The sequence below is a fragment of the Trichogramma pretiosum genome, unplaced genomic scaffold (genome assembly GCF_000599845.2).
Source record: "Trichogramma pretiosum strain Unisexual culture from Peru unplaced genomic scaffold, Tpre_2.0 scaffold136, whole genome shotgun sequence".
Lineage (NCBI taxonomy): Eukaryota > Metazoa > Arthropoda > Insecta > Hymenoptera > Trichogrammatidae > Trichogramma > Trichogramma pretiosum.
The window spans coordinates 65400-80155 of record NW_019640816.1 but is presented as its reverse complement, the minus strand read 5'-3'; the positions used below and the strand labels follow the sequence as shown (position 1 = coordinate 80155).

At 33.3% G+C, this 14756-nt stretch overlaps 3 protein-coding genes across 4 annotated transcripts; 1 reads left to right on the top strand and 2 right to left on the bottom strand.

Annotated features, from left to right (window-relative positions):
* Positions 1-176: 176 nt before the first annotated feature.
* On the bottom strand, positions 177-1495 carry LOC106660508 (DNA-directed RNA polymerase II subunit RPB11). The gene is made up of 4 exons (XM_014383487.2): positions 1318-1495; positions 1036-1125; positions 430-604; positions 177-356 (listed from the first exon to the last, which is right to left on the bottom strand). The coding sequence occupies exons 1-4, from the start codon at positions 1368-1370 to the stop codon at positions 321-323; spliced, it is 354 nt and encodes a 117-aa protein (XP_014238973.1). The 5' UTR covers positions 1371-1495; the 3' UTR covers positions 177-320.
* A 3549-nt stretch (positions 1496-5044) lies between these two features.
* On the top strand, positions 5045-8986 carry LOC106649856 (mitogen-activated protein kinase 1). Of its 2 annotated transcripts, XM_014367547.2 has the most exons (7): positions 5045-6220; positions 6765-6891; positions 6966-7076; positions 7143-7394; positions 7464-7820; positions 7892-8020; positions 8088-8986. In XM_014367547.2, the coding sequence occupies exons 1-6, from the start codon at positions 5997-5999 to the stop codon at positions 8015-8017; spliced, it is 1197 nt and encodes a 398-aa protein (XP_014223033.1). In that variant the 5' UTR covers positions 5045-5996; the 3' UTR covers positions 8018-8020; positions 8088-8986. The 2 variants fall into 2 exon arrangements, with proteins under 2 accessions (XP_014223033.1, XP_014223024.1); XM_014367538.2 differs by having other exon boundaries at positions 5046-6220; positions 7892-8986.
* Positions 8987-11372: 2386 nt separating this feature from the next.
* LOC106649851 (nuclear cap-binding protein subunit 3-like) lies at positions 11373-14501 on the bottom strand. Its single transcript, XM_014367525.2, has 3 exons — positions 13904-14501; positions 13642-13811; positions 11373-13552 (listed from the first exon to the last, which is right to left on the bottom strand). Exons 1-3 carry the CDS (start codon positions 14021-14023, stop codon positions 11743-11745), a joined length of 2100 nt encoding a protein of 699 aa, XP_014223011.1. The 5' UTR covers positions 14024-14501; the 3' UTR covers positions 11373-11742.
* Positions 14502-14756: the final 255 nt, after the last annotated feature.

Sequence of the window (14756 nt, the reverse complement as noted above, 5' to 3'; positions counted from 1 at the left end):
TAGACTTTAAATTTAAATTATGTTTATGAGTATAGGAATAAAAGTGATTTATTGATTCCTTTATACAAATAATTTTAGTTAGAATATTTCAATTTATTTATCTTCACACTAATTCATTTAATTTTAAAATATTTACATAATGAGAAAGAGAGCGAGCATTTGTATATGACCAATTTTATTGATAAGAATTTATTTGATAGAACTTTAAAGAAAACAAAAAACAAGGTTGCAGGTATAAAGTAAAAATTGGAATGCTCATTCACTAAATTCTAATTGATTTTTATGTACAGATTGTCATGCAGTAAATATAATCTACATTTTTAATCGCCTCCTTCTTTCTTTTCTCTAATGGCTTCCTAAAAAATAATAATAGAGTTACTATAAATAATGTATAAAACTGATTATAAGTGTTTTAGCCATTCAAAATACCTTGAATCTTTCTTCAAAAAGTGATAGTTCCGACATCAAGTCAGTGATGGCATGCATTAAAGCTTCGTGAGGAGTATAGTCCGATGTTGTTTGAATTCGAATAACAAATTTGTGTTCAAGAGGATGTGGTATCTTATACCCAGCAAATAAAACTTGAGGATCCTTTAGTAATTGACTGTAAGAAAGTATTTTATTAGTATTTGTACTTTACATTAAATTGCTTTATAATAATTACAAAAACAGAAAAAATATGATAGCTCAACTAAACTAACATTTAGACGAGCAACTAATTGTAATATCATTGCCCCACTGCATCTCCAAGTCTCTTTGAGCTCAGAAGCAAAAAGGTATTTATGTCCTATATTATAAAGAAGTTAGCATCTTTGCGCTTTTGAGTTTATTCAGATACCTTTTTGCTTTGGGGCAAAGATATAATCATTCAAATAATCAATTGTTTACTGGTATTTTCTATTTTGTCCATTAACCTATCAACTAATCACCTACCAAACTATTGGTTTGGTTACCATAGTTAAGAAATAAATATAGTTTTTTTTATGAAAACCAGAACATAAAAGTAACTCAAGTTTTTATTCAGCTTTAACCTACTTTCTAATCATGTTTCCAAGTGTATGATCCTCTTTGTGTATAGTGAAAATAGCAGCATTTGGAACTTTGGAGTCCAATTCTTTCTCTATTCTGAAAATTTTAAAATAAGAAAGTTATGAATTATTAAATTATCATAAGAATGTTTAGTGATCAAGGGAACACAATTATTTTATGTTGGAAAAATATAAATCAAGTAATGAAATTAAAAAAGTATAGTATAGTATAGAGTGCTAAAAAGTTCAAAGTTAGGTTAACGAGTTTAAATAAGAAAAGCAAACTCACTTCTTTTCTCCTTCGTAGAGCAAAAACGATTCAAATGTAGGTGGTGCGTTCATCTTTTTGTTTTATATTTTGCAGTAGAGTAACACTAGAAAACAAAGTGAAAAGTGACAGCTACAACTTTAACCAAACCAAGTACAGTATTTTTAAGTTGTATATGTTTGGACTGCGTCATGTGCACTAGTATGAAGTATGTACAAGCAGCAGTGCCGGTATTTTTATGTACTAAGCTGCCATCTATTGTCATTCATTGTCACCATTTTATGATTAGCGCTTCTATACAAAAGCGTCAATTTTTAAATTTCATGTTTTGTTTTATTACATGTTGAATGGATAGAAAATTTGTTTTATAAAAATATGGGCATGCTTTCAGATTCTTAAAATAAACAGAAAATGATGAATATTTTGATATTTTTGGATAAACACTCAACCGATGTGTCCAATGAATTTCTCAGAAAAAATCATACTAGAAACAATAATGGCTTTACCTGAGAAAAATAAATTGGGCGGTTTGATTAAAATGGCTCTACCAGTTTTGTAAAAAATTGTGTATTAATTATCTGAAATTTAAATAAATTGAAGTTACAGGGTAGAACTTTCGAATAGTGCAAACTTATAGGTCATTGACAACATTTTCAAGAAAACCCCGAATGAAAGAGGGAGACAGTTTGTCGCTAAAATAACAAATGAGCTTTCAAAAAAGTTTTTAAAAAAATTGGATAACGAATAAAAATCAAAAGCTATTATAAGCATAAATTACCAAAGGTGGTTGCCAAATCTCGGAGATTATAATATGTATTAAATCAATTGATACTTGCTTACTTTTCTAATATTTTATATGTTCAAATAGGATTAACCAATAAAAGTCAAGAAAAAAAAATTTAACATGTATCAACAAGAAAATCATCGGTACAGAAAAATTAATTCCCTAATTTATCAACACTCTCGGGCCGATGATAGCCGCTAGAGCCGCCCCAAGGAAGTGGTGTACTTTAAAATGTATGTTACACTAGATACCTCACTACCTTTGCATGAACTAATTATATAAAAAGATAAAACGCTCTTCTGATCTATAATAACCAAGGGTAAATAGAATGCGCATAGATGAGCCTCGTGAAGTCCCTGTAGAAAAAAAATATTTTGAAAAGTCCGACTTTTAGATGTGAACATCCTATGAGGAGGATCTCAAACATTGTGGACCTGTTGACTGTATGATCCGTGAAGAGAGAGGTACTCTGGTGCGATCCGTAGAGCTTGCACGCAGATCAACCAATTATTAATATTTAAAACTTATTAGCAGAGCCGTACGTACGGGCTTGTGTGACTTTCCTCCGTTTTTCAAAAGAGTGCGCGATACAAGTATACATTTTTACTTGTATTTTATGAATAAGTATCATTCAGGCACATTTTAGTTTTGCACTTTAATTTCGATGCACAAAAATATATTTTATAATTTAACACAAAATAAAGATAATTCGAATTAAATTTCTTAATCCATTAAATTCTTTTTATTTTGTTTTTAATAATTATAAATATTTTCCTTGCGCATAAGTAATTATATAATGGATCCCTAAAATGAATTTGAGAATTAGGTGGGTACTTGATTCAATCTTCTCTATAGCGATAAAATTGAAATAATGTGAAATATTAATTGAATCGACGTGAAAAGCCCGGGCGAGAATTTTTCTTCGTCAATGTCAAAAATCGTAGGCGAGCAGGCTACAACTGTTAAGCGAGTACCGATCGAAGCGTCCGACATCGGAATTGCAAAACGTGCGTGGAGTCTGCGCTGTAAAAGCTTTAAAAATTTATTGAATATCGATGAAGGAACTAATTCTAAACTCGACGCATGTATTTGTTTTATTAACAAATAGCATTAGCTGCTGCAGCAGACATTAAATATTTTTCGAAGCCTCTGCGGTAGTCGATGGTTATTGAAGGGAAAACATGTTGCCCGTTATATGCCATCTTCCGAAGTGCCTTGCGAATCTCATACTTACATAAAAGAGAGCCAGAGAAAGAGAGAGAGGGACAATGGACGTATCGCAAAAAAGCATAACGAGCGTAAGTGCTCTTGTGCACGTTTACACGTGCAGCAATGATTTGCTATGGTTACTGGATGAGCTGCCGAGAAAACGGCTGCAGTGCACGAGCGCCTGCAGCCGGAGCGTACAAGGACGACTGGAGCAGTCGAACAGTACGGCAAAGGGGAGAGGAGGAGGAGGAGGAGGAGGGGAAAGGGGATGAGCGGGTGAGCAGGAGCTGCTCCTATAACTCGGCCGTGCCGTTACAACGAGAGAAGCTCTTCATCGCGAGCTTGAGAGAGCTTGCGGCATGTGACGCACAATAGCGAGCTGCGCTGTATGTTGCGTACAGCCCGACCGTCAGTTCGACCAGACCAGTGCAGCACGTCGCGGAGGGAGAGCCCCGATGGAGGCTTTTGCATCGACGGTGAAGGTCGCGACCCGCATCCCATCAGGGTCGTCGTTGTTCTCAATGTCAGCCCTCGAGTGCCAGTCGACTCATATTCGCACAACTCGAGCCTTCGATATTTAATCCTGATGCGAAACTCGCCCTCCACAATCTAAGAGATGCGATGAAAAATATATTTCCTGTACGCTCTTATACTTATGCTCTGCGGATATATCCCTTCATACTTTGGTTACTTGGGTTACTTATTAACAACGGCACATTTAGCCTCGCGCGTTATTTTGACGCGCCAAACGTAATGAGTGACGTCAAGCCGGTGAGAAAAACGCACGACTCGTCCGTTCGTCCGTATAACTATTGACCGGCAGAAGAGTCGTATATAACGCGGAGGGAGCCGGTCCGAGCCACAATATTCTCTGACGGACTAGCGCCACTGACAAAACAATACAACCACTGTTAATCTCCATTTTTCTCTTCTACGTTGAGTAAAGCAGAAAACATGACCATGAACTTTCCATCTTTTTTCAATGTGCAAAACAGTTTAGGAATTTAAACTTTGGCCGAATGCAATTTACTCACATCATTTCATTTTTAACTTTATGGACAAGATTCCGAGTCATCAGGTACGAATAAAATTCGTAAGTAGCGTTATTGATGATCAAAACTGATCAACGTTATCTTATAAGTTATCATTGCATAAATGCGCACGACGTACTACACTCGAACTCTGATTTGCTACGAATAAGTTTATTGAAAAAGTTTGTGTGATTACCTTAGGTGCATGGAGAGCTACAGTACAATGACCAAGTCCTGGTGAACTTTATCATTACAGAGCATTGTTTTTCTATGCAATGTATCGCGATCAAATTCTTAACAAATAAATTAAACAATCGTAAAGATAATAGATCTATCCAATGGTTAAATGTGCTGATCAGTAACGATGATAGAAATAGTAGAATATTTATCATGTTCAAAAAATAATGGGGATGCAGAGCGCCATAAAGGAGCAGTCGTACCTGGCTCGATTATCGCTAAACATGTAAGTGCGTATTTTCATCTGGCCGGGCGTTCGAGTATATATACCATTTATTCGTATAATTTGTTGAGCTACACAGTCATAATACCCAAGTGACGGTCGTTTCTCGTCTCGGCAAGGACGTATCCCTGCAGGTTCTTTCTCGTTAATGCGTCCCTCGTGCGGGTTGGCCGAGCGGCGCCTCTCGTCTGCTCTCTTTCTCTCGCTCTCTCTCTCACTCTCGCGCGCGCGACGGTCGCCTGACGACGTGTCTCACGCGCGAGCATGAAAAAAGGAAGCGATATCGCGCTCCGATCAGTATCTCGCTAGCCTGCGTTAAGCGCAGATTCGACTTACGCGAAAGCTTAATATAGCCTATACGATCATAAACGTATACAACTTGCCGAGTTCGGGATATACGCGCAATTGTTATTGTTTGAGTGAATACCGCATCATCATCACCGATTGTTATACGCAGCCTACGTTACACGCTGCACCTCGCTGGCTTATCTTTTGTTTAAACAGTCGGCCTCGCGAGTGCACGCAATCCGTACACATATTCTCAGGCAATCGCCAGCAACACGAATAACGACTCTTTCGCAGTCTCTCTCTTTTCTTCTGCACAACCATCGGACTATCCCGCCGTCGACTGTAGTGTTCTGTACCGTACATATTGTATACACAGATATATGTACACACATAGGTCTACAGTAGACATTTAGTGCGCCGTTAGACACGGCTTCAGTGGACTGCAGTGCATCGTACACGTATACATCGAGACGTCGCCGTAACTGCACTCGCTTATGCAGACTTGCGACTTGCGAGCCTCTGCAACTCAAAACGCTCGTTGCAGCTCGCACATACACACACACACACACACACACGCACGCACGCATACGCTGCACAGGGGGCTATTGCCTGCTAGCTACCGAGGCGTAAGACAAGGTTGACGGTGCCAAGTGGAGGCTCAACAGTCCGATCAGCAGCCGCGATTCAGCGGTGGCAACGGTGAAGAAGCTCGCAGCTCTCGTGACTGTGACTGTGTCTGCGCGCGGATGTTTTTGCTGCAGTGATCGCTAATTCGTTCGCTTGACTGCACGAGTCACCCGTCAACATTTGTTCTTACCCCATCTCGGATTCTGCTCCGTCTTCGTTGCGACTTGTACAGAGATCCTAGATACTTGTCTGCGCGTGTCTAGTACTCTTGTCGATTCCTCAATTATCAGATAATTTAATCATGGAAATGGCGGATGCCATGAACGAAGAAGGAGCAGCTGCCGCTGCGACTGTCCAGCAACAGCAGCAGCCAAATCCATTGGCACAGGCATCAGTGGCCACGGCAGCCGCTCAACCACAACAACCGCCACCTAATGCCGAGATCGTTCGCGGACAGATTTTCGAGGTTGGCCCCAGATACACGAATCTGGCCTACATGGGCGAAGGGGCGTATGGCATGGTCGTGTAAGTATGTTTATGACGTGCATCCTGTCAATGGTATTTACACTTTTCATCCATTGCATGTCGCAATCGTACGTTTGGTCCTACCTAGACATATAATCAAGCATGAACGCGTCTCATCCAAGTGCTCGCATCGACTATATATATGCGCACACCTATATGTAAATATAATATACCTATATCTACTGCTGTATTGCGAGGACGGCTAGTGCTATGACGTCTTTCTCGTGCGCGCCAGTCTGCTCGCCCCATCTCACTCGCACTCTCTACTTTTTGCATACAAGAGCTGTATATGTTTGTGCGGGAGTGACCGTGAAAGGGGTGCGAGATTTCTCTTAATGTATACATCTACGCATCTCATTTAAAACTTTGAGTCAGCTCTTTAATCCTTTGTCATCACATAATCATTCTTATTTTTTTATTAATTCTCTCGCATTTGATCAAGTGTTGCATGATTTTGCATTAAATTTTTCCAACATTTTTTATAAATAATATTTTTTTCATTCCTTAAATATGTTGACCAATTATGAATTAATCTGTTTTTTAGCTCAGCTTATGACAATGTAACACATACTAAAGTAGCAATCAAAAAAATTTCACCATTTGAGCATCAAACTTATAGCCAAAGGACACTGAGGGAAATTAAAATTCTCACCAGGTTTAAACACGAAAATGTGAGTTGAAGCTTCTATAATTTTTTTTTTTTTTTTTTAACTTGAAGTTGTAAAATACATTAATACTTTTACAGATAATAGATATAAGAGATATTTTAAGAGCTCCAAGTATAGATCAAATGAAAGATGTATATATTGTTCAATGTTTGATGGAAACGGATCTGTACAAATTGCTCAAAACACAAGTAAGAAAAACTAATTAATATACTTTTTTGTCTTAAAATTGTGTTAAGTAATATTTAATTTGACAGGCCATCAGTAATGATCACATTTGCTACTTCTTGTATCAAATTTTACGAGGATTAAAATACATTCATTCTGCAAATGTATTACACAGAGACCTGAAACCTAGTAATTTGCTTTTGAATACCACATGTGACCTTAAAATTTGTGATTTTGGTTTGGCCAGGGTTGCTGATCCAACCCACAATCATGCTGGTTTCCTTACTGAATATGTAGCTACAAGATGGTATAGAGCACCTGAAATTATGTTGAATTCTAAAGTAAATGTCTAAAACAATTTATAATCATGAGATTGTACTGCAAAAACCTATCATTCCAATATTTTTCAGGGTTATACTAAATCTATAGATATATGGTCAGTAGGCTGCATTCTTGCAGAAATGTTATCCAGAAGAGCTATTTTTCCTGGAAAACATTATTTGGATCAACTTAATCATATTCTTGGAGTTCTTGGTTCCCCTTCACCTGAGGATCTTGATTACATAATAAATAAAAAAGCTCGTAATTATTTACAATCGCTACCCTACAAACCAAAGCTTCCATGGACAAGTTTATTTCCAGACGCAGATCCTAAAGCACTTGACCTGTTAGATAAAATGTTAACCTTTAATCCTAACAAGCGTATAACAGTTGAAGAAGCATTAGCACATCCTTATTTGGAACAGTATTATGATCCAGCTGACGAGGTATGTGCCAAAATTTATTCTATTACACTTTACAATATTCTAGAATATCAATAACATTATTGTTTCCATAGCCTGTAGCAGAAGAACCATTCAGATTTGAGATGGAGCTGGATTACCTTCCAAAGGAATCACTGAGGCAGTTAATATTTGAAGAGACTTTGCTATTTCAACAAAATCACATGGAAAATACGATATAATAAGTAAATGTTACAAAATTATGTTTTTGATCAATTATTGTGTTTATCCAAGTTTCCTTCATTAATTCAGGACGACTGAAAGAGTTGATACAAAAGCAAGATCATGAAAATTACAGTGTATCCATAATATTTCTCTACCAGCTATAAATATAAAAAAAATTAAAGTCGCTTTTGCAAGAAGCATCAAAAGTGCAATCAATAAATGCAATTTATTCATTTGTGGATTATTTAAGTCTAACAAACCAGTGATGTTATCAATTCAAAGAGTGCATATTTTAATTTGTATACAATTGAATACAATCGGTTCTATGACTTTGTAATAATTTTGTAGTACTTTTTAAAAGTTTATTTCACTGCAGTCGTATGATGTCTGTGATTTAAATACTGAAAAACAGTACAATTTGTATTGTATCTTTTCATAAATGAAATTTTTCAAAAATGATCATTTTATGAAACTTACCTGTCTTGAGTTTAAGGTCATGATTTCTGAATGATAATGAAAATAAAAAAAATCATGATCTCAAAACTTGATTTTAAAAGCATATTTCTTCAATAATACTTTTTACCAAGTCATGGTGTTTTAAAAGTCTATTTTCTGTATATTGAAATACATTTTAAATGCCAAAGTAAGATAGAATGTCAATTTATATATACATATATAACATTATTTTTTTAGTAGAATACCATGTTCTCAAGTAAATCTGTGTACTCGTGGAGATTTATAAACAAGTACTTCTATAATGCAAGTATTTATATGAAAAGTAATAATTCAAGTGTGACAAGTTCTTATGTATGTTGTGGAAAAATTTTTGGATAAAATTATGAGTCTTGAAAACTTCAGTGTTGAAATATCCGTAAAAGATTTAAAAAATAGGATTGTAAAATTAGAGATCGTTTTCATCAAATATTTATAGTATATATCTAAAATGTTGTAATAAATACAATTTTGAAGCATTGCTTTAATTATAATTATTAAAAAAGTCAATTCATTTCAATGTAGACTTTCAATGGCAAAGTTAAATATTTACTAAATTCATACAATTATTTTTCATGCAATGATCATAATTTACTTTTTTTATATTTAAAATTTACTAATTTTCATCATCGCCCAATACTGCCATCATTGTGCATCTAATGCACTTAGTGTATCATACAATAAATAATTAATTATATTTAGAGTGTAAAAATGTTTTAAACATTTACTCTGAATGGCATACATTGATATTAATGTTAAAGTAAAAAATATCTCATAAAAACTAATATTGTGTACAGATTTATCAACTGTTTTAATTGCACACTGTATAAAGTATTTTGTGTGTTGTTACTATAATAATATTTTCTCAAACTAACATGATACTATTTTGAAGTAAATAAATCTTGAATGAAATTTTTTGAAATCTCTTGAAATAGTTGACAATCAGAATTGTAGTACATCATCAATTAGAGAATTTGATTTTTTTTAATATTTTCATATAATTTACAAAAAAACTGTTATAATAAGAAGCAAAATCATTTTAATTGCCTTAAAAATGTATGTATTTCTCATGCACCTTTAATAAATCTATAAGTTTCTTATTTTAAAATTTAAAAAAATATTATATCTCATTTTGAGCTTTAATTTGCCACTGAAAGCCTATAAGAGTCATCGCCATATTATTGACATAAAGCAATAGTGATGGAGAAAGTTCAGCAACGAATTTAACTTTCATTGTATCTCTGACATTGAATCCTTAACAGAATCCGATTTTATCTTACTGTTCGTAACGATTATGGAATACAATATTAAATATCTACATTAATGAAAAGAAATTAATAGTTGGCACAACAAAAGAACACTTGTACTCATCTGCATGTTCAGGGAAATGTATATTGGATTATTGTAAAAACTCAAATTGTTTCAGAAAGTATCATTTTTCAGTAGGTCAAGAATTCAAATCAACATTGGCGACACTAATAAAATAATGCTTTTTGTATAAGCCATCAATAAAATTGGAAAATCTTATAAAAAAAAGAAAAAAAATACTCTCAAATAAATTGTTATTTTTAAAATGTAATAAATTTCTACAAACAACCTATGCTTGAAATTTTTTAATCTATCTGATTTAATATACTTAAATTTAAAGTCTATCAAAATATTGATAAATGAGAATTTAAATGCAATTTTCTAACTTAGAGTCAGGCCTAATTTAGACTATTAAATCTTTTGCTAAATTCAATCAAGTATAAAAAATAATCATAAGAAGTTCATGCTTAATGATAAACTTAAATCATAAATGTGTGATTAATGTGTTATTATAATGCTACTGAAAATTGAATTATAGTAAAATGAGTATATAAATGATGAATATAACAAATACAAATGCAACATCATTGCCTTCCAATTTTTAGTATACACTGAAATGTACAAGGAAAAAAGAAAATATATCCAAAATTAAGTTCATGCAAAATTAGGAAAATAGAATCATCTTATCGAGTTTTATTAAGACTTGATCGATTTTTACCTTCTGAATGGTTAAAATTTTTTCAGTACTATAATGTATGATGTTATGCAATGACTCAAGTTCAGATTATAATTAACAATTGGTTTATGACAAGCAAATCATTTTATAGCTAATAAGTTCATTTATAAAAAGTTAAAATGCACACATAAAAATTTGCCTAGTATTTAATGCATAAATTGTATCTATGATTTACTAATCAATTGATGTTTGATGAATGTGAATTGATTATTTGTGTTCCTATCATTCAACTTGACTTAACCATTTAATAGATAGTAAAATTAAAATATAATTGTCAATAAACTTCATTACTCAAGATTGAATCTAAAAATGTGTGTACTTCTTGATGTACAAAGAAAATGTTAAGTAATATGAATTCAAATTATTACTCAGAAATTCTAAATGAAAAATAATTTAGAAATTGTAATGCCTGTACACTGTTCCATGTTGGTAGAATTTTATATAGGCTTGAAATCAAGCTGCCAATATTTTGAAATTGTTATTACTGATGAATAGTTATGATTAATAATCCACACCCTTACCACATGAAATACAAAAGAGAGGATTCATGAAAAAAAACAATTGTAAAATCTGAAAATGTATACTTAAAATCTTATTTTTTCATTTCAGCTATGTACTAATATAAATTAGTATACATAATAAAGTACAAATACTTTTTAATATCATTCAAATTTACAGGATGCCATTCTTAATTACTATTTTTACATAAATATTTCTATTTCTATGTATTTACAAAAACGTACACTGCAACTCAATTTGACGCTATAAATATTTGCGGTAACATGAAAATGTTTTTAGAAGATAATGTTTAAAAAATAAAGAATTCCTAAAAAATCTTTCGATAGTTAAAATTTAATTCAATAAAGTAATAGTGTAAAAACATTCACAATTTTTATGCATTCTTAAACCTGAATGAAACATAAGACATAAGGCATGATCAAATTATGTTATCCAAAGTTTTATTTTTCATACACTTTATACTTAACAATTGATAAGTAAATATCTGTATGCACTATGCACTAACATAAATATTTAAAAAAACTTATTTATGAAATTTTGTCAATTATTTTTTTGTAACTGTCGCAGTGACTAAAAGCAGCCCTAAATAAACTTAACAAATAGATACAGCCTTAAGTTTTTGAAATTGGTTACTTATGAAACTTATGTATGAACTTATTTATTTGTTGAATTTGTTCAATTTTTAATTTAATTCGAATCGCGATGGCGCGCTGAATACTTGTCGTTCCTCAACTCTATCCTTAATGGTGATCGATTTCTTTTGTTGTTGACTCCAATACGTAATCTCAAATCAGTTTTTGGCAATCGGTGTCGCAAATCTTGAGATGTAGATATATATTTTGGACTACCTTTTCTCTTTTCTCTTTGATAATTTTTCTTTTGATGAATAGGATTTCTTGATTTCTTATAACTTTTGTAACTACTTTCAGGAGGACTTAGTCTATTTAAAACTGATGATACTGTAGATTGTAATCTTGGCTTTTGTGATATTTTTTTAATAACACTTCCTTTTGAACCTTGTACTTCTTTTTCTATACAAGATTCACTAGAATGTGAATAACTATTCGAATCTGAATCGGAATATGTTGCTTCATCTTCTGATATATTTTTTTCTGTTTCTATTTTTATTTCATCATCATTATCATCATATTCTTCAGTAGTGTCTTCATCAGAATCATCAATGATCTCTCCATCTTCTTCAACTTCTTCAATGATTGGATTTCTTTCTATTTCATCGTCATCCTCTTCATCCTCGGTTAAAATAACATTATTAAAATTACTCTTTATAGCAATTGGGTTTGCAACAATCACTTGAATTGGTTCTTGTTGTGTAAGTGGTTGCTTACGCTTGGCTATCAATTTTTTCCTAAGATCTTTATTTGGTGATATTGGTGATATAATCTCACTAACATATGATGTTCTGTGATTTCTTTTTTGCCCTATCCTCATGTGAACTTTTTTTTCTTCATCATCAGCATGCATTCGCATTCTAGGGAATTTATTTCTGACATGCCAATCTTCTTCATCACTTACTGAACCATCTGATTGACTTGTTTCATTAAATTTGATGTAAGGTTTTGTAATTGAAGGCGATATTGCGTACCTATCATCGTAGCTACTTTTATATCTATTACAATACTCATCATCACCATTTTCATTATTTGAGTTATCATACTCATCCTCTTGGTATTCTTCATCATCAGATAGAATAATCACATTAGGATTATATCCATCATTGTAACCCCTTTTTCTTTTAATACCGAGTCTCTCTCTTACATTAGTTTCAGGAAACGACTTTGGCAAATAGTCATCCTCAACGAAATCGGTTACCCCCCAATTTTCTGAAAGTGTACCCCATGGATTTTTAGTGGCAGCTCCATTTTTAGGAATTGAAGTTTGTGAGATTTCCATTTTGGGAGAATCCTCGGTTGATGGTACACTAGCAGTTTGAATATTCTCTCTTTCCTCCCTTAGACGGCGTTTTCTAGATGATGACACAATTCCTTTATCTTGTCTTTCATACTGGCTTTTATACCCAGCCATTTGCTTAGCATGAATTAGTTGCTTATCTGAAAGTGTTGCAAAGCGTAAAAATATATTTCTGGACTCCATGTAATTCTGCCCTTTTCTCCAAATACCATTGGGTAATGGGCAACGAATATCTTTGATATGCACTACATTATCATCTCTTTTAAGTTTTCCATTGACAATAAGTTCATCTGGATCTTCTTCAGAATCTGCATCAGATAATCCTTTATGATACTCGTTTTTTATTCCTTCTATCTTTTTTGAGAGTCCTAATAAAGCTCGAGCTGCAGACATATCGTCTAACCAAATAACATTACATGATATTTTACTTATTCTTTCAACAGAAGCAGGTGCATAATCTTCAAAGTACTTGAAAATATCTTTGGTTGTCATATTTTCAATGCCTCGCATATGTAAAGCATTTAGTTGAAAGTTCTTGGCACTCTCACTGTGTTTGTCGATTCCAAAACTAAAAATATATAGAAGATATGAGATATTATTTCATAAAACTTAAGAAGCATAGAAATGTATTAAAATGTTTTACAAACACAAACTAACCTGACATATAAATTTTCAGCATCATTTGAAATACTTTTTTCAGTCCCTTGTGAAATACCAAATCGTTTAGCTCGTTTGTCTGCTTTAAATTTGGCTTCTTTGCTGAAAATATCTACACCAGTTACAAACATATTTGACTTTTTTGTGTCCACATGCTCAATTTTAGATTCCTATAAAAATATGAAAATTTTAGAATGAAACATAACCTAACTTTTTTTTTTTAAATATTGAAAAAATAATTCAAAAGGAAACAAAAACTTACTACGATATTTGGTATCTTTGTTCGACTAACGCGGTGCGACTCCTCGCATTCGCCGTCTTCGAGGAGATTATCAAAGTCATTGAGGCTATCCATTTCATCAAAATCCATTGGTTCACCCATTTTTGTTTTAGATTTGTTAAAATTGAAAAAAGAATCTGAAGTAGATCTCGAATGATTTATGTTTCAAGCCCAGAGTATGTTTATATCAATCAAAAATCACCAAACAATATTTCTTATTGCACAAATACGTACAAAAACGTTAAAAATAATAACTAATCAACGAGTTTGCTAGTTTATTTGAAATTAAACTTTCGAATATGCATCTATGTACGTTTGAGAGCACGAGAAATCACTGTATTCAATAGGTTATGTTGCTCACTTAAGACAACAGTAAAGTATCACAATAATCACGATAACAAAGTTGCAACAAATAATAAAGTCAAGATGGTTAGAGACAGCTTCCGTATTTATCACAAAATGACCTATATGAAATGAACAATATAGTCACCGACGAATTAACGACTCGCTGTTTAGTTCACCGAATCTACTCAAACTTATTTACTGCTTTCGTTCTAGAGTTGGTGATAGTTCTTACTAGTATGACTGCTAGTAAGATACTGACCTCGACTACGAGATTCGAGTAGCAGCGTTGGGAAGAGCACGTCTACATGTAGACTCGTGCACACTGCACGCAGCACGAGTATACTTTCTCGAGCCTGCGCAGTTGCTCTGACGCGTCAATTCGCCCGTTGCCGACGGTCGAGCGAGCCAAGCGTCGAAGTTTGAATTACGCTCGAGCCTACTTTGTACTACTTACTATAAATAATAGACGCATTTTGCATGCAGTAACTGA